General features: G+C 42.0%; 3 protein-coding genes across 3 annotated transcripts in view; 2 read left to right on the top strand and 1 right to left on the bottom strand.

Annotated features, from left to right (window-relative positions):
- lgr6 (leucine-rich repeat containing G protein-coupled receptor 6) overlaps window positions 1-19,853 on the bottom strand; it is a 78,959-nt gene extending 59,106 nt beyond the window's left edge. The window contains exon 1 of the mRNA XM_030422604.1: window positions 19,319-19,853. The gene's annotated coding sequence lies outside the window, so the exon portion shown is untranslated. The remainder of the gene's footprint in view (window positions 1-19,318) is intronic.
- On the top strand, window positions 3,054-7,019 carry LOC115584818 (transcription factor Spi-B). Its single transcript, XM_030422607.1, has 6 exons — window positions 3,054-3,683; window positions 3,848-3,882; window positions 5,329-5,542; window positions 5,634-5,752; window positions 5,934-6,090; window positions 6,238-7,019. Exons 2-6 carry the CDS (start codon window positions 3,874-3,876, stop codon window positions 6,537-6,539), a joined length of 801 nt encoding a protein of 266 aa, XP_030278467.1. The 5' UTR covers window positions 3,054-3,683; window positions 3,848-3,873; the 3' UTR covers window positions 6,540-7,019.
- On the top strand, window positions 8,923-12,111 carry LOC115584821 (adenosine receptor A3). The gene is made up of 3 exons (XM_030422612.1): window positions 8,923-9,283; window positions 10,727-11,190; window positions 11,306-12,111. Exons 1-3 carry the CDS (start codon window positions 8,946-8,948, stop codon window positions 11,515-11,517), a joined length of 1,014 nt encoding a protein of 337 aa, XP_030278472.1. The 5' UTR covers window positions 8,923-8,945; the 3' UTR covers window positions 11,518-12,111.
- Window positions 19,854-25,810: the final 5,957 nt, after the last annotated feature.

Below are 25,810 nucleotides of genomic sequence, written 5' to 3'. Positions count from 1 at the left end.
TCAAACCAGGATTCTGTTACTACAGTCTATTTCTTGCCTAAAATGGTCTCAGAAACATTTTCCTTTCTGTCACTGATTTTTTGGGGGGTAACTACTAAATTAGAATAAGTTTAAATGCTTTAATTGTTAAGAGAAAAAACATCATTTTTCTCAGCACTGTATTCCTAATCTGTCTGAAACGCTCGCGTTTTCGCTACTGTCTCTTTAAGGCCACCCCCAGGTATCCTCTGATTGGTCAGCTCACACATGTCTGAACCAGCACTACCAACAGTGACAGAGCAGCTGTACTAAATCAGTTCTTACCAGCCAAACTAGCCGCTAGGCATAGATATGCAAATGTGTGACATGGTGATGTAGTGTGATGTCACAAAGTCACGGAATTAAAGTTGGGGCTACTGACGAGGCGTTTCAGGAGCAGTGTTTTCTGTGGGAGAAAGAAGCTTCTGTTGGTGCGGACTTTGGCCTTTTTAACTTAGTCAGGAATAAAAAGAGAACGCATAATAGGTCTCCTTTTAGCATTTCGTTTAGCTGCAATAGACAAAGATGGTGAAGCGGAAGTGGCCGCCATTTTGTTTCTGTACTGTGAAAACAGAGGCTGAAAATATGAACCACGATCGCGTTCCATCTCTATTTTTCACTTTAATATGCTTACAAAAACATATTTCAGTGTACTGTTTAGCAGTAATTCGAGTTAAACATTTCCACGAGCTCAACTCCCAGGGGTGTTTATGATCCAGTGCAGCGCAATGCATTCTGGTTGTTGTAGGTTCTCCACCTTATGAGAAGCCCCCTTTTCCCCCGGTCGCTTCAGTCATGTAGCACCAAATTCAAAAGTATCCATGTATTTCTCCAACCCAGTTTTATGCAAAAGCCATGAAGTACTTCTTTAAGTGGTACAAAAAAACATATAAAGCATGTTTTCCTAATTTCTTAATGCTATTTGCTGTTTGACCCATTGTCCTGAATTGTTTCCTTGTGTACTCTGATTAATTTACAATGTCGGGACCTGTTGTCATATTTCAGTGTGATAAATTTCTACATGAAACCTTGACAAGCTGTAAAGTTACTGATACTGTTGAAATTATAGCCGAGGAATAAAACTTGTAGTGTAAATACCTGCCTTCCAATACATACATATCATATATCATCAGTTGAAGGAGGTCGACGACTACTGCCACCGCATTTGGATTTATTGTGACACTGCTTATCCGGCCATAAATACCTGTGTCAAATGCATTTTTAAACATCAGTCACTGCTCATTTGTTTATATCTGAAGGTTACCCGTCATGTCATCCCAGTCAATACCATCCGAGGATGCATTGCAGAGGAACAGCTTAAAGAGGTCACAAGTGAATCGCAGGGTTAACACAGTTCATTCTGATCTGTCGGAAATATTTGAAAAAACTTCTTCTTCTGCTTCACTATCAGAGTCTGTGCGTCGCAGACCTAGACAGGAGCGGGGAAATCCCATCAGCAACACGCACCGTGCGAAAAAGATGGCTGTTGCAGTGCTGGCTGTGTACCGGAATATCCGTCTGAATTAATGACACATGTAACGACAACAAAAGAAGAAGAAGCTCACTCGCACACAATGACATCATGCGTTCGTAATGTGGGGTGTGATGCAATAGCTGTGGCTGTTTACTTCCCCCGCAATGGTTTATGAAGAACAATGCTATAGCAGACTTAGTGCACTGACTTTCAGAGGCACCGTTACAGTCTGTGTTGTGTTCACAGCCTGGAGGGAGACTTACTGTAAATGACTTTAAGTCACTAACTACTCAGTTAGCTTAACCATTGCCCAAAGCAGTATTTCAGAGTAATATTGTGGATTATCTATGAGTTAGATGGGTATATGGCCATGGCGTGCCAAGCAGAGTTCATGATGAATAAGCCCGCTAGAATGATTCTCATAGCCAAAAAAAAAATGTTTTGTCATTAGCCGAAGTAGGAGATTTAAAGATAATTTAATCCATCTTATTTTGCAATCATGAGCTCTATGTAAATGTTTCATGAATGGTTTATAACTGTTATCACTTTTTGTCAACAATTTAGTAGCGGTAGTAGTGGTGTGAAAAGACAATGATGTTGAGTGTGAACTGGACATTTTCCCAAGTGATTGTCTTTCTTCACATATGAATGAAAATGTCCACATGTGAAGTACATAACTTTCAATGATAAATGACACTGAAAGTTCTGTAGTTCACATGTGGACATTTTCATTTCATTTTTTTTGTTCACGTGTGGATCATAATTTCCACATGTGGAAACAAAACATGCCACAAACACACAAACTCGCACAGACTATCCTCTTCACTTACAATCAGGAATAACGCAAACTTTTAATCAACACTTGAAGAACATCAATCACATAAATCTATTTAATTCAAAGTGGGGTTAATTTAAAAATGATATTTTAAAAATAACCTAAAGAAGGTCCATGGAAGCATTGCATTCTCGTGTGTGGATTAGAATTTCAACATGTCGAAACATCTTTATCCACTCCCGTGAAGCTTTCATAGTTCATATACTGTACTAGAGTTTTAATTATGTATAATGTATTGATTAAAGACATTATAAATATAAAAGTAAACTCTTACCCCTTAAGCTAAAAGGTCAGTTTCACAAGCATTGTTCTCATTGTATATACTCATTTGTGTAGGTATGGAAACATACGTACAAATGTACAGATGTGTGTCATTGGATACGAGTGCTAATCTAACTTGATGCGACAACAATAGATAACAACAGACTATAACCACTCTTTCGGTCTGTTTATTATTTTGTACTATTTATTATTATTTTGTCTGTGTATTCTCTCATTTTCATTATATTTCCTAAAATTTCACCTCGCCTCATCCTCTATTTTTTTATTCTGTTTTGTGAAACATTTTCTCATTGAGAAGTGTTCAGCCAACATACGCATACAAACTTTTGTCACTCAGTCATATTTTGTCAGATGTTTCTCATTAATAATTAACCATAGAACTGAACAAAACAAAACACAAACTCTGAAGCTTTGTCAGCTGGTTACTCTCATAAACATGTGGAGAACGGTTTGTGATCAGCACCACGTGTGAAGAGCTCAGAGGTCAGAACAAAAAGTAGGTAAGGGTTAATAATTTGAACATACCAGTGGGACTGAGCTGCATGCATATACTGTATATTAGCAAATGTGTTTAAGAGTTTAACTTTAAAAAAAAAAAAAACACACACATTCTTCTATCTTCCCCCTCCTACCTCAACTCAAAACATTGCCGCATTGCCTCTGCATAAGTGTGTTTGAGCCAACCATGATGCAAAGTCTAAAATATAAAGCCACATAATTTTCCTCCATGGCATCTCTGCTTTGGGATATATAACGATAAGAAACCACAGATCACACCACATGTTTTGATTCCATGGAATAACAACCTGTCAAGCTGAAAACTCTCACTGAAGAAGCTGTTATACCAAATAGACACACACAAAAAAAGAAACCTGACAAGAAAGACAACCTTCATTTTGGAAACCACTCCCACTGTAAAGGGGCTTGGCCAAAAGTCTGCAAAGACTTATAAGTGTGGTGACGTCCAGGTGGAGCATCATTCAGGTGAGTATATTCACATGTCTCCACCCTCTAGTGCCCGAGGATACTACTGCACTGAACCAGAAAACAGGAGTACACCTCTGAATTAACAAGGTACAGATTTTCTGTTTGTTGTGATCACTCATTCAGGTTCTGACTTTGTCAGTTTGCTGTCATGTCTCACGCGTCATTCTCTGTCAAGATTGTGTGACAGCTTCTTTCACTTCTCTGTTCATGTTGCATTCTGGTGTCTAAAGCATGTTTTCTCTATTTTCCAGATATTCCTTCACGTGTGTTGGAAGAAATGGAGACGGTGAGTGGATTATTTTTCATATTTGTTGTTCGTTTTGTTTTTGAAAGTCAGCTCACAAATGGCAAAGACTGTTTATAATCCTACAAAAGCAGGAGAGACTATCATGGTAAATGTGTAGAGATGGGGATTCTGGAGAAACATGGTTGATTGTTGAGTTCAGAATTGGAAAAATTTACCCAAAAGTCAAAAGAAACAATATCGTGTTAAAATATTACTTTGGTAAAAGTGAAAGTCACTTTCAAGTAACTGATATTAAATGTACCCAATTCTGGCCATTAATGTACGTGAGTAAAAAACAAACTAAAAGTAAAAGTAAATTATAGGCTACATATGTATGTTTACACAGGATGTCAGTTTATTTATTGACCTGGCTGACTGTTGGATCGAATATTCAGAATTTCTTTAACTATCTTAATTATAATTACCTTATCTTAATCTGATTGCTGATCAAATAAATTAATTCCACATGCGCTAATTTGGCTCGGATTCGGCTGGCAATTTGCAAAAAGACTGGAAAGTAAAGTTATCAAGTAAATGTAGTGGAGTTAGAGTACAAAATATTTGCCTTCGAGGTGTAGTGGAGTGGTATTAAGTTTTATCAAGTATTTAGTGTCAGAAAATGGAAACAATTTTAGTAAAAGTAACTCAGAATTGTGCTTAAGTACAGTACTTGAGTAAATGTACTGAGTCTTATTCCCAGGACATCAAATACATGTACAGGCGCTTTTCAGGCCGAACACTGACCCAAAGCGCCAATATTTGACGACCTGGGAATGACAACAATCAATTATCTTTTCTCCAGTATCGCCTTCTGTACATTGAACTGTAACTGATGTGTGCTGGCTGAGGGTGAAAGCTTATTTGTAGGAATAGCAGCTAAGCCACACATCACTGTTACATGAATGTTGCCTATTGCTGCTGAGGGCACATGCACTTGCATAAATTTGCCAGTCAAACTAAAACACACATGGTAATGGCCTGGCTTGTTTTCAAGACACAAACACGACACACAGCTCGGATCAGCTTAAATATCACTTGAACGTCATGCCTGTGTGGAAATCCGGATGGAAAAAATGAATCATGTTACAATGATCGCTGATGTTTAATATGATGCAGAACACGGATGATTCTGTTGAAAGTAAATAAATAATTAAAGTATTTCTGATTCATAGACAATGCACAGCTCATTTAAAATTGATGATTGAGTGCATCTCAAAAGCAACATTTTCCCTGCATGATGTGCCACAGAACAATGGTGCACAGCAGAACAACAGTGCTTCTCATGAAAAATAACAGCAGGTGTGCAGTCTGATAATAACTACACCTCAGGCTACACCTGATAAATGTCACCCGTCATGCAAAGTGCTTTTCTCCCTCGTCCGCATTGCACAAACACACAAACCAGAGTGTGTGCGATGTCTCAACACCCTGCTCTGTCACCGTCAGATGGCTTACGTGACCGAGATCGGGCTGAGCGGAGAGCGGGGGGCCTGGAGCGGAGTGGCCCCCTCCTCCTGTCCCGAGGTGGATCTGGAGGTCATCGAGGAGTACCTGCAGGAGCACTCGCTAGAAGTCCAGCCCGCACGCACGCCGGCGTCACCTCCAAACGCCGTGGGGCAACAGACACATACACACTCGCACCAGGCCACCAGGATCACAGGTTAGTGTGATGCTGATAAAAAAAAAAAAAAACATGATAATAGGATGATTTTTTTGTTATCATTTATCATCCTATGCCTGTTTGTCCACAGTGAATAGCTACTTAGGTCAGCACCCGTATAAATGGTACTGTGGCTCTCATACTCCAAACGATGAATATAAAGATCAAGCCCTGCCTCCAGCCTGGACTAGTCCCCATGACAACCACTGGGTGAGTTCAAGAACTTCAATCTCTCTGTAAATTAAAGCTTCATTACCTCCTTCAAAGCTGAATACAACACCACATCGCTGTGTGACACATTTACAGGATTTCGACGCAGAATTTAGACTTTTGTGATTGACTCTAATTGGGAATTGTGAGTCACATTTGTGAATAATCCATATGTTTCCAGGACCATGTTGCATATTCAGCATATTCATATGAACCGCCTGCATACACTGACTCAGACTCCCGGTCTAGTAGCTCCCAGTACCAAGATTCACCGTCACCGTCATCTGACAGAGAGGGCAGGAAGGACAGAGACTCCCTGCCACTCGCCCCACTCTCAGGTATCCACGCACACATCTCCACATGTGCACCAAAACTCTCAACAATACAAATCTTCACCAAACTTCCATGTGCTTTTTCACACAGACACACATGAATGACTCACTATCACCTCACATTTGTGTTTACATCCCCTTCCTTCTTTGCAGGAAAGAGGAAGGAGCGCTTGTTCCAGTTCCTGTTCGAGATGCTGCAGACGCCATCGATGCGGAGCTGCATCTGGTGGGTCCAGTCCTCCGCCGGCACGTTCCAGTTCTCCTCCCAGAACAAGGAGCGCCTGGCGCAGTTGTGGGGCCGGCGAAAGGGCAACCGCAAGACTATGACCTACCAAAAGATGGCGCGGGCGCTGAGGAACTACTCCCGCACAGGGGAGATCCAGAAGGTGAAGAGGAAGCTGACATACCGCTTCGATGAGAAGACACTGAGAGGCCTACAAGGAGACTTAGTGTAGGGAGCATGAAGGCCAATTTATATAAGCATGGAAGTGGGATAGGCACGATGGATATTCAACACTGTGGTCTTCCTTGGTGCTGATTCTAATTCTATGATATGTAGAAAACAAATGAATACTGAGTATTTTAAAGGCCAGGAGATGAAACACTATTGGACGGAGCCATATTGGAGATGGCGTAAACAAAATCACTGGATTGGCAATGTGTGAAAAGTCGACTGGCATTAAAACATACTGTACGTAAATCTAAAAGGTTATCACATGATATCTACTTCATAAGTAGAACTTAAAATAAAAGTTGTGGTTTTCTCTTTTGTTTTTCTGTTGTTTTTTTTTTTTGTGATTCTGTGTTGCAGATATTCAGCAGATACAAGGTCATCGTGTAGACTTCTTGAAGAAATTAGTTTGCGTATACATGATCTGTTTGTTTAAATGTCTTTCTTAAGATGACTGAATAAATATGAAGTTACTTTCAGAATACTTAATGTACTTGGTCTATCTATCTATCTATATATGTGAACAAAGACATACTGTATAGTAAGTATCAGAAGTAAATACCGACCGCCATAAACACACATACAGACCCGCACAAACACACACATTGCCAAAATTGTATGCAAAGCTAGCATGCACTAAAAAAACACCCTTGAAAACAGACCTATCAATCAGTAACATCTACAAAGTCCCCCAGCACACAACACACACAGCAGCAGGACACACACATACACACACACACACACACGCACACACACACACACACACACACACACACAGATGTTGAGTATTACTTTCTAGTACAGAGTTGCCAAAGTAAAGCAATTTAATTTTCATAGTCAAATGATGGGGCCACACACGTACATTGGAAACCAAATGACACAGGAGAAAATTACATAATATCAATAAACATTCCTGACTATTCACTGACTTGTTCTGGTATGACATACCTACAGCAGTGGTGGAAAATAAATACATACATTAACTCAAGTATTACTGAGGTAAGATTTTGAGGTACTTGAGGTTGGTAATGTTGTACCTTATACTCCTCTTCATTTATGTGACAGCTTTAGGTGGAAGCAACTGATTACAACTATCGAGGTCACTGTTATTAAGTCGGTTTACTGGGTTCTTCTACTTTAATTAGATTTTTTGCAAGTCCGTAATTTTACTTGTGAGTAAGTATACATTGCATCATGTATCATCTACTTACTGTAGTTACTTTTAAAATCATAATTGTGTACAATTTGAATTAATATCTAAACCTTTTATCAGCCATTTTTGAAGACAATGAGGCTGTCTGATCACAAACTGCAGCAGGTCCAGGTTTGGAGAGATGACCACGACGAAGATTTGGAGAAACAGAAAAACCCTTTGGTCGAACACTGCTGTTGACAACATATCAAACAACAGTTCCAAAGTAATTAATACTCTGAGTAGAATTTAAGATATATACTTTGTGCTTTTCCTCAAGTATCATTTTAATACCAGTAGTTTTAATAATTTAGTTATATTTCAGAAAAGTAACTGTACTGTTATCTGTCTTGTCTTGTATCTTTCCATGACTGGTTACTTGATACTTTGCAGAATTAGATTTGTTGCATTGGTGAAAAAAAATCCCCAACTGCATGTAGAGTAGTTGAAATCAGTTTAAACCAACATCATATTAAAGTGCTGCTTACACATGGATTCATCTATAATATAATACATACCAAAATATGGCACCAAATTGACACACGCTAAATATTTTAAGCAAATTTTGCTTTACTTATTATTAAGTATTTCTACTTGGTAGTATTACTGCTTTTGCTCAAGCAAATGATTTGTACTTTCTCCGAACTTTATAATTCACTGTTAACAAACAATAGGATGCTTTATAAACCAATTTTTAATTTTTATGTCATAACTGCTGTCTATTATACTTAGTAGTTCATCTATAAATCTGTTTATAAAACCCTTACAAGTGCTTGTTAAATTGTCATTTTATTGTTTGTTAACACTGAAATAACTATTAACTTAAGTTTAAAAAACAATAAATGTACTATTTATTGTGATGTTTATTTTAGTGTCACCCTGACCTATGAGGAAATGGCTCATTCAGACAATCCTCTCCTCTAAAGCTACTGAGTCACATTCATCAGTGTGAGAAATGATTTTCAACCAACTGATGAAATACAGATGGTGTCTCCATGGAGTGCACGCCTGTTTGCGTATAAAAAGCATCTGTTCGGATGTTTTTTGGGTCATTTGAAGCCTGAAAGCAGGAACACGCTATCTGAGAAGCAAACACAGGATTATGTTGGATTCAACTCCACTGTGGAATTCATCCCACCTGTCCACAGCCTTCAAGGAGACCTGCTATATCAAACTTCATAGCTCATCTATCTTCCACGGTCTCAATCGTCTTCAGTGATGGCTGAGTGGAGTTGGGTGGCTTACACGGCCCTAGAAGTGCTGATTGCTGTGGCCTGTTGTCTTGGCAATGTGTTGGTGGTGTGTGCTGTGTGTATTGGTATCAGAGATTCCCTGCGGGAGCCGACCTTCTGCTTCCTCATCTCCCTAGCGGTGGCTGACTTCCTGGTGGGCGTGGCTGCTGTGCCGCTGGCTGTGCTACTAGATGGCTGGGTGAGTGTGACCTCTGACCTGTGTCTGCTCCTCAGCTGCGTTGTACTGGTGCTGACTCAGGCCTCTGTGCTGTCGCTGCTCGCTATCGCCGTGGACCGATACCTCCGATTACACACACCGCTCAGGTAGGAGCCATTCTAATAGCAACTTTGAAGGGGATGACATGATATTTTAAGAGCAATGCTTAATGGGGACACAAAAACAAACACTGATAGCATTGCTAATTTTACTACCGCTAGCCATTTAAAGGAGACCTATTTTGCTTTTACATCATTTCCTTTCCTACAGTGTATTACATATGTTCTTTGGCATGTAAAAGATCTTGAAAGTTAAAAAGGTTGAAGCACCAATTGAAGCTCCTTTCTCCCACAGGAAACACTGCTCATAAAACGCCTCATCAGTAGTCCCGCCTTTAATTCTGTGACACTGTGACATCACACTATGTCACTATGTCAAAAATGTGCATAATTTATGCCTAGTTTGGCAAGAGGACGTGATTTTGCAAAGCTGCTTTGTTGTTGTCAAGCATGTGTGAGCTGACCAATCAGAGGAAACTGGAGGGGCCTTAAGGAAACAGGAGTTAAAACAGAGCATTTCAGACCTAGGGGGAATACAGTGCTGCAGCACTGGACAGTATAAGAAAATTGATGTGTTTTTGAACATTAAAGCATGTAAATCAATTCTAGTGGTAACCCAAAATAAAATTATCATCCTGAAAATTAGCATAATATGTCTCCTTTCATGTTACTGTGGCCTTTTAGCAAATATCTGCTTACTAGCTGACAACTTATGACCTGTGATTCAGAGCAGAGAAAAAGAAGACTTGTGACAATTATAAATGTGTTTTATTGTGTTCAGCGGGAGATGTCGGCACATGAGAACGCGCGTGAGTCACATCAGTTGGACTGTGGTGGAAACTCCCGACTCAAGTCCTTCACAAGACATCCACAGTCCGGCAGCGTTAAACAACTTAAAGCAACATTATGTAGAAATTGGCATTTTGTGCGATTTGGCGCCCCCCACAGTTTCTGAGTGCACCACCACTGTTTTAAATACAAATCCCAACTCTGTCACGACATGTAGTTGCTAACTACAAACAAAATTCATGTCATTAAAATGTTATGTGTTGAAAACTTTTATGTTGAAGTAAACACCCTGTGATCCGACCCTCTAACTGAGGTTACATCGTACAGAAACAAGTGATACGGGGGCGGAGTGGCTGAGACAGAGACACCACTCACCCCATTACACGACACTTTACCATCAACACTATTCTGAAACTGTTATTTTAAGATAAAAAAAGTAATAAAACATAAAACATAATGTTGCTTTAACATATCTTTTGTTTGAACCATTTACTGGTGGTCAGCTACCAGTGATGAAATCTGAGTTGCGTCATGTGCCACTGCTGAGGGCATTAATTGAGATTACATGGTTTGGTCTGTAGTGATATATTTCTGCGTGTGTTTCCACTGTGAAAAACCAGATTGCAGGTAGGAAAACCATCTGAATATGGCTGACTAATCACCTCTCTTTCACTCCCTCTTTCTTACAACCCTCACCCTCAGATACAAAGCCCTGGCCACGCAGAAGCGTTCATGGACGGCCGTGTCTCTGTGCTGGACTCTTTCCTGCCTACTGGGGTTCACCCCTCTGTTTGGCTGGCGCAATGATTCCTCTCTACCGTCCGACTTTACCAACGCAACCTCCCCTTCCATCACCTCTCCACCCTGCACCTTCCTCTCAGTTATCTCCCTCCCGTTCATGGTCTACTTCAACTTCCTGGGATGTGTCATGGTGCCCCTGCTGGTCATGACCCTGCTCTACGCTCGAATCTTCTGGAGCCTACAGGGCCGTTTGAAGGAGAGCTGTCCTCAAGCCCAGGCTTCTCTGCTCAGGGAGAAGAGGCTGGCCTGCTCCTTGGCTCTGGTTCTCATTTTGTTTGCCATCTGCTGGATTCCTCTGCACCTGATGAACTGTCTGTTGCTGTTTCACGGTCCTGAGGCCGTCCCGCAGTGGACGCTCTATACAGGCAGGTGGCTTTTCTAGTCCTTATAAATGACAGAGGATTTTCTTTTCTATATGTCACACATATGCAAGATACTTACCAACAGTGAAATCTGACAGTGACAAATCCATTTTTCCAGGTATTCTCCTGTCTCATGCCAACTCAGCAGTCAACCCTGTGGTCTATGCTTATCGCATCCCAAAGATACAACAGGCTTACAATCAAATATGGAGACGCTTCCTCGTGAACACAAACTGTTGCCAAGGGGTTGAGCAAGTTCCCCGATCAAGAACAAGCAGCCGAGCCACTCACACACAGACATTTGGATCAGGAGGGAAGACCACACGCTAACAAAGGTCATTTTACGTAATATGTTGGAGGTTTGCATTCATGAGACTGTCAGAAAATTTGACCATCACTTTGAGGCTTTTGACAGATAATCAACTTAGAACTTGCACACAGCTGTAATTGTTTGAGTGAAATCCACACTAGTAGTGTTTGGTTCCCTTGCAAACTTTATTTAAGTCCAAGCGATCTCATGAGTGTCCACTAGAGGGTGCCCTAGACTGACAAACCCAACAGCTGCTGCTGACCATGACACCAGCAGAAGTGCAGTAGGTGACGACAAACAAAGTCAAGATCAGATTCACGGATTATAGGACAACTGATTTGAGGCAGGCATGACTTTATTGAGATGTTTACATACTTTTGAGAAACTAATTTGACAGCTTCAATCAATGCATCGCTAACCTTTAGCAGCACATATCAGCGATTTTTTTCCCTGAAAATCTCAGAATAAATGTGGTGCTCAGCCGTGAGAGTGTGTCGAAGATTGATGAGTGTTCAGCGAACTCCTCAGGGAAGGCAATAGACTGTATAGTTATCACCTGAGCAGGCTGCAATCCCACCCACCAAACTATACAACCTACTACCTCACCCTGACAGAGCCCAAATCAAACACGCCACACGTTCACATCCGGTTCGGGAGCATGAAACCTCTTTCACCTGCTCTAGCACAGGAAAAAAAACAAACAATGCTTGTCACAGTGTATTATGTTGATTGCTGCAAGCATATGTTTTGATTGGACGGCATGATTGCCCATCTGGAGATGACAGTCTGCGAGTGGCTGACTCAGCTGTCTCCTTGGGAAAGACAGTAGATTGTATAGTTATCTCAAAAAGAGGTTGCACAACCCCACAACTATTCAATCTACTACCTCAGCCCCAAGGACAGCATCCACGTTGCTTCAACATCAAAGATCCGCAAAGGTAACTCTCCTGCAATGGTACACAGAAAAAGAGACAGAGAGGGTTATCTTATTAAACGATTCTTCTCTGTAAAATACATGCAAGGTTAAAAACTTTAGAGGTGTACATTTACATTGTCGATGTGTTCAAATTCGGTCCCCGCACAAAAAACGTGTAATCGTATAATTCAGGTTTATCTCCGTGTGTAATTCTTTGTTTTCGTTCCTGGAAACAGTTCAAAATCACGACTTAGGGCTAAAAGCTGCGGGTGCTTCATGACTGCAAGTCTTCATCTGCCAAGATTCGGAGAAACGTTTATCACTTCTAAACAAAAGAAGACCCGGTGAGATTTTGCATATTGGCACATCCTCGCCGAGCGACCGAGCGTTTTTGTTTTGTTCCTTTACGTCTTCAAGAAATCTGTTCCATTAAAATAAATCAAACACAAATAATTTAACGGTAACCAGACATCGCAAAGTCAGACCACTTATGTGTGAAAGCCCAACAAACAACTCACTGGCTTCCTGAGACTCTGGCATGTGATCGAAAGAAGGGGGGGGGAGAAAAAGAGCTGCACGACTCTGTGCCAGGAATTCGTTTCCGTTTTTGCCAAAAACTGAGCTCATTCCAGTGGGCTATCCCTGTGTAGGCTGGCTGCAGCTTCTCAGACGGAGGTACACACACAGATGCCTGCAAATATGGCTTCCACCAGCTGCCTCTGATTGAATACAAGGCTGGGATTCTGCCCCCCAAAACACAACAAGGAAACACAAAATGGCGTCTCGCACATCGGCCATTTTAGGTCTGCTTAAAAACACTATAAGGTCTACCTTTCGGGAGTTTTTTTTTTTTTTCCGAGCCTGCTGTCTCACGATTAAGAAAGAGCAGCTGTTCGGTCGAGAGTGATGGAGAATCGATCGCGTGCCAAGAGCAGAGATGAAGCCAACAGATCCGAGACGACACACTCATTATCAGCGGGTACAAAGTAAGAGAGCAACTTGAACACAACTTGTCAGGCGGCTGGCACGTTCACAGAGAAAAATGTTCCCGTCCATGTTCCTGTGAATTTACTCATACTATCAACATTTGGTTGGTTCGAAAATTTGGCACTCACTGAGCAAGAAGATTCTATTTTTGGTGACTTAAACTTTTATAAAATTCCCTTAGAAAAGACCTTACTCATCCTAACTAACTGCTAAACTCTTCTGGGATAAGGGTTGACATGGGCAAGCAGGTTAACATAGCAGCGACTGAAGGGTTAATGAGTGCCAGACTAATTGCCAGACCTGGGCCTCAAATAGACAGAAAAAGGGGTTAGGAGGTACACTGCTTGCATAAATTAGCATACAGTCACAACCCCTGAGACTTGGTCCAGACTGGCCCATAGTTAGCATGCAGTAGACCCTGCTAGCCTGATTACAGAAGACTAGACAGACAGAAGGGGGTGGTGTGGGTAGGGGGTGTGCTGGCACGATGCCCAACTCTGCCACTGTGCCAGTGACAGATCTACGGGCTCTGTTTGGTCCCCGAGAAACGTCCCCCGACTGGAGCTGTGTTTGGAGGACAAGGGCAGCAGACAACATGCGATACGACACGGTCATATTAATGCCGATTTAACAGGACATCTTAGTGACAACAACAACAAAAAAAATTTAACATTAAATGCTGGCTGAGAATTCTGTGATTCTGGGTTAATTGCGAAAATTGGCATCCTGTTCGCCATGCACCTCCCGACTGTTTTGGAAACACTGAGGCCAAACTCGGTCAGTCATGTGAGCTCTATTGGGCACTGTTGTCTGTGGTCGCGGACTTTGTCTATGTGGCACATAAAAAGGGGCACGCACAGCTCAGCTGGGTCAAATAATTTTTTTCTCTCAACTGCTTCACAATAAATATGCCACGAGCCTGTGGGGCAGTCGCGACGATCTTGAAGATTTCGACGAGAAATGTGGCCTATTGAGTTAATCTGATCTAGCAATTAGACCGTCTGTCTGTGCGTCTGCCTCAGCAGAATTGTGGCTAAATGGTAGTAAATTCATATTAGCAGTATTCCGTGTAAACAAGGACCTTGTCCTCTCTTAGCCCCCTGATAACGCTGCTCTGCTGTGAGGGTATGTTTCTCTGGAAACAATTTCCTGCTTTAGTAAGTTAATCTGCCTTTTGGTGACAGTTACATGTGTTTCTTTTGTGTTTTTCCACAGATCTTTTCAATAAGTTTGGAACAGATGTATCCACAGAAACAGCACTGATTGTGTTTCAGACGTAAAACATCCAATGTTGGTTTTAAAATAAATTCATTTTTATAAACCTGCCACGACTCAAAAATAAGAAAACAAAATAAGCCTTTCAAGAAATCAAAAAGGCAAGCTGTTTCAAATAAATTGTTCACTTACTCTACTCTTTTTTTTGGATTAAGTTAAAAGAACAAAATCAAAATGTCTGTTGAACGAAAATTACCACCATTTATTTTGCGATTTTACATACATGAAAAACCACCGCTACAGCACCATCTTTGACAAGCCAAAGCCCATGCGATTAATTAAACGTAAAATATCACAGAAACAACAGGCGTGAGCTCCCCCCCCCCACCTCGCTGTGAAAGGATAGAAGGATTCATCGCAGTTATTCTCGCCCAATACAAACGACGTAAACACACAAATTAATCAGCAAAATCCCCAAACACACACAGCGCACTCAGTTGCCAACAAAACTCCTCAGAATTGGAGCAGATTTTCGCAGGAAGCAGAGGCAGGGAAATACCTATTGGATTTCCTGGTCCCTTGGTCCGCGAGACGGGATGAATGCTTGGCAGACACAACGGACGGGGCACCAGACGATTGGTACAGGTTCTTGTGTGTTTCTCTCTCTCTCTCTCTCTCTCTCTCTCTCTCTCTCTCTCTCTCTCTCTCTCTCTGAGCTTTGTGCCAAGAATGGGCAGTGTCTGTGTGCCAGGCAGAATTTCAATGAGGGAGGAAGGAGGTGGTGGTGGCGGTGGGCAAAGAGGAGGAGGAGGTGCAGTGGGGGAGCTGGAGTTGGCAGAGGAAGTATGCCACACAATAAATGGCAGGATGAAGAATTCCCACAGTTAAAAAGATGCAAACGGATGTCTTGTCTTACTCGTGTCTTAATCTAGAGGAAAAATTTGTCCAGGCATCTGGCAGCGAGAAGAAGGAGGGCTGATCCTCAACAGAGCGCTATGGGGATTTTATCATACCTGCTATCTCATCTGCCCCGCTCCCTGAGGAATGCCTGATTCCTACATTAAAGGACGAAGGACGGGAGCACTGAGCCTCTTCCGTGCCCACTTGGCATGGTGCCCGCTCTGATGTTCTCTATATCCTCATTAACCAGGCGCAAACGCACAAGGCTCATGCTCGCATGTATGCATGTTTACAGAAATCTGCTGCCATATGCGTGTACTTACACACAGCCACACAGACACAACACTGCGCAGTGGCTTGACCCGAGAACGCAGAAGAAGCACGTTCTATCCGAGCCCGTTAATTCAGTGAAAATGCTTCCAGCTCTCCTCTGTTTTGTTGCGTAAACCATGGTTGGACTCACAGGCGTAAAAGCCAGGTAAATAAGTCGGGCAAAATGTGTTTGTTGAAAAGATAGTATGACCCAGATAAGGCAGCAGTATAAGAGAGCCATTGTGTTGACTTTCATGGTGTCCAACAACTATGTATACACCTACAGAAGAAGTGGAGCTAGGTTGAATACCAGATGATGGATGTTTCTCGGGTTAGTTTGCCACGACATTTGAAATGCATTTAAAAATATGTATACTATATATTTATATACTTTATAGATAATGAGTTATTAGCTGCAGGAAGAAAAAAAGAAGCACTGCTCTTTCAGCTGCAGTTTATCCTCCAACTGTGTTTCTAAAAGCTCTGAATGAAGAAAATATACATCAAAGGTTTCTGTCCTCCTCTTCATCTACACTCTCAGTCCTCTCTCCTCTCCACCACTTGTCTATGCTTTTGCTAATGTGCTGATGAGATGTGTGGTTACCATGGCTTCAAATGTTTCTGATAGCTCAGATGCCTGGCCTGGCGTGTTGCTACACGCCCACATGTTACAGCATTCACTAATGCCACACAGAGCAGGCCATAAACACAAATGCACATGCAATCATGCATATATGCAAACACACATCAAAAAGGTATTCCCTTTTCAAAGAGGCTGTGCATGCATATCGTGTGAGCCTGTATACAAACAGTATGCGTGCAAGAGTGCAAAGTGGTGTATGTCGGTACGAAACAGCTGCAGCTTCCTGCATGAGAAGAGAAACTTCCTGTTGCCTCGCTTCAAACCGCGGCCGGTCAGCCAAGATATCAACCAATCAGATATGTTGAGGCTGAATGCAGGAAGTTAGCCTGACTGCCTCTAGGAGAAAAAACTCAGAAACATTATGAGGCAACACAATAAGTTCATCTGAGGATAAGAGAGGGCGGGGAAAGAGCTCTCCTACTCCTACCTCTCTTTCTGCCTCTGTAACCCTTGTTCTCTCTCTTTCTCTCTACAGCTTCTTCTTTCTTAACATTTTCCTCTCATCACTGTCACATGTCGATATACGTAAACAGAGGATCTTTTAGTTCTTTTTTTTATGAATCAATTTGCCACTTAATGCCACAGCCTAGCAATTTGAAACGACCGAGGTCTGTGCAGAGGAATTAGGAGTAGTATACCCACAAAGTGTGAAGGCCATATTGAAAGGGTCTGCTCATATTCACGGTTTCTTAAACACGTGGCACGAAGGCGCCATCTTAACACCAACCCATATTTAGACCAAGATACAGTACTGACAATAAGCAGTTGCTAATTGTACAGCCAACATTCAGATATTTCAAATTATTAAATCGCATAAAAATCTGGCTAAAAGTAGGTCGAACGATCTGATCGAGCTGTCGATTGATTTACTGTTACTGTTTTATCTAATTCGAAGCGCAAAAGAGTGATATTTCACCTTCGTTTCATGGCATATTGGTGTCTGACACCACACTATGATCAAAATATGCTGCATAATACCAATAATGTGACTGTTTCCTTACAAATGAGTAAGATAGACATCAATTGGACAAACGCTACTCGCATATTTCTTATCTTTTGCGACAGGCAGGTCACACCGGGGAAAAAAAACAGCTTTACTGAAAAAATGAGAGAGAACAGCAACATTACTTCTTGAATGTTAAACTGCAATTTTCGCTCATCATCCTGCCTGTTTCTTTACAGCATCGTCTGTCTGTCTGGAACTCGGTTTCACTTCTGCCTCAATTTACTCTGAAGTAAGTATCACACACAGTAGCCTACGCCGCAGTGTGACAAGACAGACATTACAGTTGCCACCATTAACAATCTGTCACACCTTTAGCTAAACTCACACACACATGGACATATGTGAGCTTTCGCAGTGGCTCAAAGTGCAAACAGTGTGTGAGGGGAATGAGAAACAAAGTAAATATTGCCCTCGTATGAGCTATCATAACGGCTCGTGATGATAAGAAAGTGTCTCACTCGTCCTGTTGTGGGTGCAGCTCTTCAGCGCTGGTCACTGAACACAACAACAGCTCTGTGGCTCGGTCGACCTCTCTGAGGTCAGAAAGTAACCGAGAAGGCCTGTCCTTCCTCCTGCCAGTCTACAAAGAGACACCTGTTCAGTACGGAAAAGCCACAGAAAGACGGTTCACCACACCATCAGAGCCTGGTGCCCGAGAGCAGAGAGGGGCGAGAAAGAAGGGGACAGGGACAGAAAAAAAAGAGATCATGGAGGCAGGAGAAAGAAGATGGTCAGCAGGGAGTCGAGGGGTCCCTCTGAGCTCTAGAAAAGTTTCTTCTGCTATGTCCATTGAGCCAAAATGGCGGCGAGCGGAGTGCAGCGTGGCAACCGACGACGGCAGGCACATTTACAGGAGGAAGACCATGATAAAGGATAGAGAGGAGGGCGAGAGGAACTAGAAGAGAGCGATTATAGGACAGCGGGAAAGACGGGAAGAGGTGTCGCAGGATAAAAAAGCAAAAATACCTGGAGCCTGTACGTGAGCCGAGGGCTGGGCCGGACGACTGGAGGAGAAGAGGGCCGTGATGGCGGGAAGAAGGGAAAAGAGAGGAGTAGAGCACACCCTCTGAGAGCTACACCCCCTTCCCACAATCCCCTCCTACTGGCGTGAGTGCGTCTGTCCGTACACAGGGTGACAGAGGGACGTCTGCTCACACACAGCCCTACAACACACACACAAGCCACGGTATCAAACACACAGTGCACAACAAAAAGAGAAAAGCGCCACAACACACTCACAATGCACTCACATGACCTGCAGTTGCGTATGACCAAAACGGAGACAAGCGCGCCAGACAGAACATACAGAGGACACTTCAAAACACAAACATACACATAATCAATTCGCCAGCCTTTGGATCGCCCTCTGCTCTGCCCTGTGCTGTGTTTGCCTCGATCTGCCTGCCCACTTTGGCACCGCTGCCAAGAGGGAAGGGGAGAAAAGGGGAGGGGAGGAGGCGAGGGGGGTGTAGAGACACAGAAAGAGGAAGGGAGGGACATGCTGTAGCGAGAGAGGGGGAACAGAAAGAGGAGGAGTCAGAGAAAAAGAGTTAAGAAAGCGAGTGAGACACGGAAAGACGAGAAAAGAAAGAGAAGAAACTGTCGTGAGCGGTGACACAAAGCAGTGGGACAGCAGCTGGGAGCAACGCTGACAATTTGTATGTAAATCATCCAAAACACACGTCTCACCTTGTACTGTACTTATATGCTATCCTGCAGCAACAGACAGATGGCGAGGGAGACAAGCAGATCCTAACACTTCTGCCATGTTGTTCCATCACACCACATTTGCACACAGTGGCTGAAAAAAAAAAAAGCCCAAATTGCTCTTGAGGTACGTACTCTAAACTGAGGGACAATTTGCCACCGAGCTCTCTCGCCTCCAAGAGAAATCCCCAGGAGGGTCGCTGTCTTTCTCGACATCTTTATTCTGCCCGCTTTTTCTCCGAGTCTCCCTCTATCCTTCCGTCAACTTGTCCTCTCCCTCCATCAGGGGATAATTTCTGCCCTCCAAAGTGGGAGGGGTTTGAGGGAGTTCAGCTAAATGGATCAATGAGCGAGCAGGGTGGATACTTCACAGAATGTGACTTTTCTTTTTCTCCCTCGGCTGTTGGCATCTTTCCCAGGTCTCCCTTTGCTTTCTCACACCAGCGAGACAGTTGAACATCAGTGCAGATCTTGGACCAGCGAGCTGCCGCCTCTAGATGACCTCAAATCATTAGGAGAGAAAACATAAGTCCATCTGTTCATAAATGGCCGACCTTCTCTGTAGCCCATTCGTGGACCAATCATTGATGTCTGAGCGGGTATCCCAAGCCAAGCCAACGAATCGGCGCTCACGTTTGAGCTGACGACGTTTTCAAAATGCTGAGGAATACTTTTTACCATTAAATGTCGAACAAATACTTTCTCTTCTTGTTTTAAAACGTACATCAGCCACTTGTAGACAAAAGACGACGCTTGCTTTGTCTTTGGTAGGTGAAACAGTTAATTCCTCATTGCAGCTGCTGTACTACCTGAGTTCCTGAGTCCTCAAACTGACCAACGCGCACACACACTCACACACACGTTTCTGGAGGGTTCTCCCAGTCCTCAAACACTCACTGCGGAGACAAAACAGACCACAATGGTCCAGCTTCTCTGCTTAAACTCCACATGAGTCTTTTCTCGAAGACAGGACAATGGACACACACACACTCATACTGTACACAGACTCACACAAACACACACACACACACACACGTGGTGCGAACAATCCAGTTCTTCCATGGAGGCTCGGATTCAGCCAGCAGGTTGGACAGCCCCTCCAACCTGACGTCACGTCTCCTTTGTTGTTTATGCATTTATTTCTCTCCTCAGCTGAACTCTCTGAACCCAAAGTCTCCCTCCCTTCCCTCCCTCCCGTCCTGTCCTCCAGCCCTACACTTACCCCCTGCCAACGAAGGCGGGCAAATACAGTATGGCTTTAACAAGGAAAGAGAAAAGAAGGAGAGGCAGACAGAAACACAGAGAGGAGACAGACATGGAGAGGGAGAAAAAGGAGCTTAGATGTCTCTCTCACTTTTTCTTTTCCTCCTTTTCTTCTTCGATCGCTCCCTGCGTCTCTTCCTGCTCGGCTTGTAAAAGTTTCAGCTGCATGGCGGGCCGGCCTCTTTTGGCAGCCGTCCAACTCTAGACTCTCCTGTCCCCTTGCGAGAGACAGAGAGAGAGAGAGAGAGAGAAGGAGGGGAGGACAAATATAGTCACAGCTAGACTGTACTGTACTGTACAGAGGCAGATGTACTCTGAATGTACTGCAGCAACTGGGGCTGCACAACCAGCTGAAATATTATCAATATCACAATAAAGCCAAGTTCAAGATGACAGAGGTGACAATTGTTGGATAAAGACAAATTGTGTCACAAAACAGTTTTATACTGAAGAACTGTAGTGCTGCAGAAATGCCCTTGCCTACAAATCGTGTTCTTCAGGTGTAAGAAGACATGTTTGATTGGTGTGAAAATGAAGATTGGGATGCACAAAAGATCATTTCCACTAATCATGAGTGATGTCACATTTATATAACTGTCAAAGGAAAGTCACAATTATGATTACATTTCTTACTGACACACTCTCATAGGAAAAAGAGAAGTTGGTGACATTCACTCACAGTTTATAATGAGCTGCAGTGAAGCACTGGACAGTGGATCTCATATCAAACACAAGCTACTCATCACTCGAGACATCATGCAGAGTTTTCAGAGGATGTGACCCAGTTGTGATGTTAGTCTGCCTTTAACTGAGTGTGATAGCTGAATCTGATAACAGTGCGTTTCGCTGCTCACACCCAGTTCACACAGGGTGACTCTCACTTTGTTTCTTTTCTCCTGGTATCAATAACACGAGCTGCTTGGTTGCTTGTACATGCAAATGGATTTACACAGGAACATTTCCAATGTCAAATATTTACATTAATTTAAAAGGTAAAGCGAAGTGCGTCGTCGCACAGGTGGACACACACATGAACACACAGACATGAGGATGTGTCATGAGTTGTGTACTCACCTGAACTTGGTGCACAGGGCGTTATATCACGTTTATAATAAATAGTAGTCTAATAGTAGTTTCACTTTACTCATTCGTGCTCTCTTAATGAGCCTAACTGCATCACTAATTCAATTATCTTTTATCTCCAAGTTTTGAAGCACCCTGTTTCCACAGCTCTTCCGAAATTTGCCACTGTTTCTTATCACATTTCTGAACATAGTTTGTATTCTGACATAATTAGCTAATTAATCTACATTTTAGCTAATGAGCTAAAATACTGTCAAGGCATCCCTCTGTTTTAGTGTTGACATCCTTTATGAGAGGCCTTTTTCTGTGGTTCAGTATTCAAAAATGTGATTTATAAGGTGCAACAGTGAAGTTATTGCCATAAAAGTATACGTGCATAAAGTTATTGAACTGTTTGGGGATTCAGCTTGTTTAAGGAATGATTTTGGAATCCTGACACATGACAAAATATCTTCTCAATGATTCAGACACGGCTACTAGCTAAAAGTAGCACTTGCTAGCTAGCTTGCTAAAAGCTAACATTACTCCCTTGCCCAATTTTAACTTTTTATTAATTTTTTTTTTTTTGACATAATTTGAAACTGCAAAGGTTTAAATTAAACAACCACAGCAAAATAAATTTTAGATATTTCCTTAACTAGAAATACACAACAACTCACCTGACTGAGAGCATCCGTGGCTAAGATGCTTTGCAGGTGCTGGATGGACAAACACAGGCTTCATAGACTGTAGTGAGCCAGAATAAGTGTGAGTGACAATTGCCTATTTAAGTGGGAAGTGAATTTATAAAGGCCTAGGGCTCGTTTAACAAATGTTAATTCATTTTTAATGACCCTTTAGCAAATGTATGCAGTCCTTGTTCAACAGGTGGGTCATGCGGGGCTTGCTTTACTCTGATTGGCTGATGGACAGAATACAGTAGCCAATAGAAACACCTAGGTCTGGGCCCACCTGAAAATGTAAAAAATAATCCTATTTAAATCTTTGCAGGTATTAGACTGAGCCCCTGAATTTTCCTGTTGTGATAAGAAAAATCAACTTCAACATCACACATGTTTCTGTACATAAATGCAACTTCTTATTTACCAAATTAGGACAATGATAAACAAAATGATTTACAACTGTTTGACAGAACATATTCTCACAAATAGGTTTATATAAATCAATGATACATTTCTTCACTGTCACTGGCTCTGGTAAAACTACATTCTTAAGCAGTTTTCGCTCTAGAAAGATGAGGCGCCCCATCTAGTGGCAAACTACTGAAAATGCCTTTTGTGAGCAGAAAAGGCAATATTGGAAGAATAATCCCAATGTTGTTGTTAAATGTACCTAAAAGTCAATCATAAATACTTGAGTAGAGGTCTTAAATTGTCTGTTATTAGATATACTAAAGTATCAAAAGGACAAGTAATTGTTGCATTGTTGTATGTGTGAGTGTGTGTGTTTGTATTTGGACGCTCCTGATTCTATTGTATTGTATCAGTCTTACTTAGAGATAAAAGTTTCACATATCAATATGAACTCGGGCGCAGATGATGACAACAACAGAAGTAAGAAAATGAATAAAGATGTGAGGGTTTTTTTTCCCAGTCTTGAGAACAAGTTTATCACTCTGGAAAATGAAATGAATAAACCCAAAGAGTCTACCCTCTAGGTAATTCCTGACTCACGGAGACAGATGTGGAAAGTGAACAATAAGAGAGATAGATTGAAGCTTACTCCCCTTGTACTTTCTTTATTTGAACAGGGCAATGATAAAGAGGAGGGAGTTAACCTCTCTGAAAACACACATCAATGCCAAAATGTGCTGAATCCATTATTTTTGACAGATTTTGAATTAAAAATACTTTTCTACTTCACTTTCAGCATGGAAAGAATATGAATTACCTGTAACTAGTGAACCTAGTCCCCGCTGAGGCCACAGACCTCACTGGGGAAAGGGAGGGAACTTTGTACAGGCAGGTTGAAATCGAGACATGTTGGTACATGTACACTGACATTGGGCAATCAGCCATGCACTGTATATTTCACGGTGAGGCTGCACAACACCCGCCTGCACACATGTAAAAGCAAATATTTGTGTCGCTTTTTTTGATATTTTAAGTTATGAACATCTTAATCCTTCTAAAAGAAATGGCCCCGGCTTTTGTAAACCCGCAGCACCTGTAACAACAAAACAAGAAGCTTATTTGTTCGCTGTTACTGTGCACTGTTTTCATCAATCAGTTCCATGTCAACGGAGGCCTGCTCGTCCTTCGAAATGCCCATGGCTGGAGTGGTACTGCCCTCCTGTGGCCACTAGCAGGGACAGAATCAGACCCAATAGGATGTCTTTTTCCATTCCCAACCACTCCTGTGAGTCTGGTCCTGTGACTTTTATAGCCTCATCACATTTTAATCAGAGCGCTAAGGAATCAGAGGAGGGGCAGAAGGGGCTTGCAAGTGTCAGAAATATGGGGATGGCAATGTAGTATGATAAGTTAACGTAAAAATTCAAAATGTACTCATTGTGATCACCCCCATGCTGATGGAAAGTTTGCTGATGTTTTGTAGCCCACAAAACATTTCTGGAGCTTTCTCCCTAACAACTGAAGTAGATGGAGACTTTTTTGAATGCTGCAACAAAAAATAAGAAAGAAAGAAAGAAAGAAAAGAAAAGAAAAGAAAAGATAGAAACATAAAGTGGTGCCCATTTAAGACAGGATGTGTGATAACACGTTTAGCTTACCAGCTACATTGAAGATTTCTGCTTCAAAAAGGGTCTAAATAAAGACTTTTTGAATCAATGTGGGATATTGAGGCTTCTGGAGACTTGGATTAAACCAGACAAGGTGCACGGATCCATTTTGTGTCTTCTTCTCGGTTGTTGATTTTTTTTTACATTTTATGACAAGTCCCCATCTACCGCGGCTGTTTAGGAGAATGCCTGCAACACTGTTTTGCTGTGAAGCTCCAGAAATGTTTTGTGGACAACGAAACTTCACCTGACTCTCCATCTGCGTGAGCGGGTGAGTAGATGACAGCTACATTTTCACTTTTGGTTCGACATTACACCTCACTAAACAACACTGACTTGACAACTGTTAAAAACAGGTGTAAGTGAGTCCTGCAGGAGTCCAGATCGGATGTCAGCCTTTAATCTGAACCATTAAACAGGAGCTTATTGTCAGCAGTCGAGAGGCATGTTGAGAATAAGTGGGTTTAAGTCTCTTTGTCAGTCTCGTGACATTTCACACAGAGGCCATTACATCTCCTTTTACAATAGAGTCACTGTTACTTGTCAGCTTCAGCTGTAAGCAGGGCCTTTTCCTCTAATCACTCTCACCTTGTCAGTGTGGGGGAGTAATACTGTAGGTGATGTAAATCATTAACCAGGGCTGACACAAGCCTGTTTGGATCCCTGAGCAGCTTTGACAGCTCTCTCCCCAGTCAGCACATTTCTAGGAGTTGAATAGTTTTCAGCATCATGTGATACATGACATCATAAGTGGGAAATTTCTCACAGGGAAAATGAAAATAAACTAATCAGGGAAACCTGCTGAAACAATAGAGTTTATTCTCGAGGATGTATTTGTATCATACTTGAAAATAATGATGATGAATTACTCCGTAAATGTAATTTTCTACTGACTGCCTCCTGCTGTGCGTGTCTAAACACATAACCATCAGAAAATAAACACACACTCCATGTTTACTGCCGTAGGGCTGTATAGTAGTGCTGCACACAGCGGACAACACCTCATTTCAACATATGTCTCTCTTAGTCCCTAATAAAAATGACAAAAAGCCTGAATTGATCCATTAATCCACCTGTATATCTGCTCAAATCATTGTTGAGTGTCCAGATTTTTCATTTTAATGTAAATTATTTTCATTTTTCATGTTTCTATTAAACCTCAATGGCTCATTTGTGTGTGCACACCAAAATACAGAAGACATGCATTAACCTGTGACGGGTCAAAAATTACTTGCTGGATCCCTTTACACCCCCCATTTCAGTGCGTTAGGTATATTTTGTTTATGCTGGAATAATACCAGCACACGACCCAATCTTGCTACGTTGCAACTGGATTGAACACATTATTAAGATTATGCAAGATATGAGCACATATGAGGCCTCAAGATTAGCAAATAAAGAAAGTCTTTTACTTAAAGACGCACTATGTAGTTACAGAAATCAAAAGAGAAAGACCTTCATTGACGTGAAATAAACAATCCCTCTTAGTTTCACAACTGAATAAACTGAATCAACAAACTGATCCGGATGACTCAATTTCA

This window comes from Sparus aurata, chromosome 7, assembly GCF_900880675.1.
Source record: "Sparus aurata chromosome 7, fSpaAur1.1, whole genome shotgun sequence".
In the NCBI taxonomy this organism is placed as follows: domain Eukaryota; kingdom Metazoa; phylum Chordata; class Actinopteri; order Spariformes; family Sparidae; genus Sparus; species Sparus aurata.
This window is presented reverse-complemented; position numbering and strand designations above follow the sequence as displayed.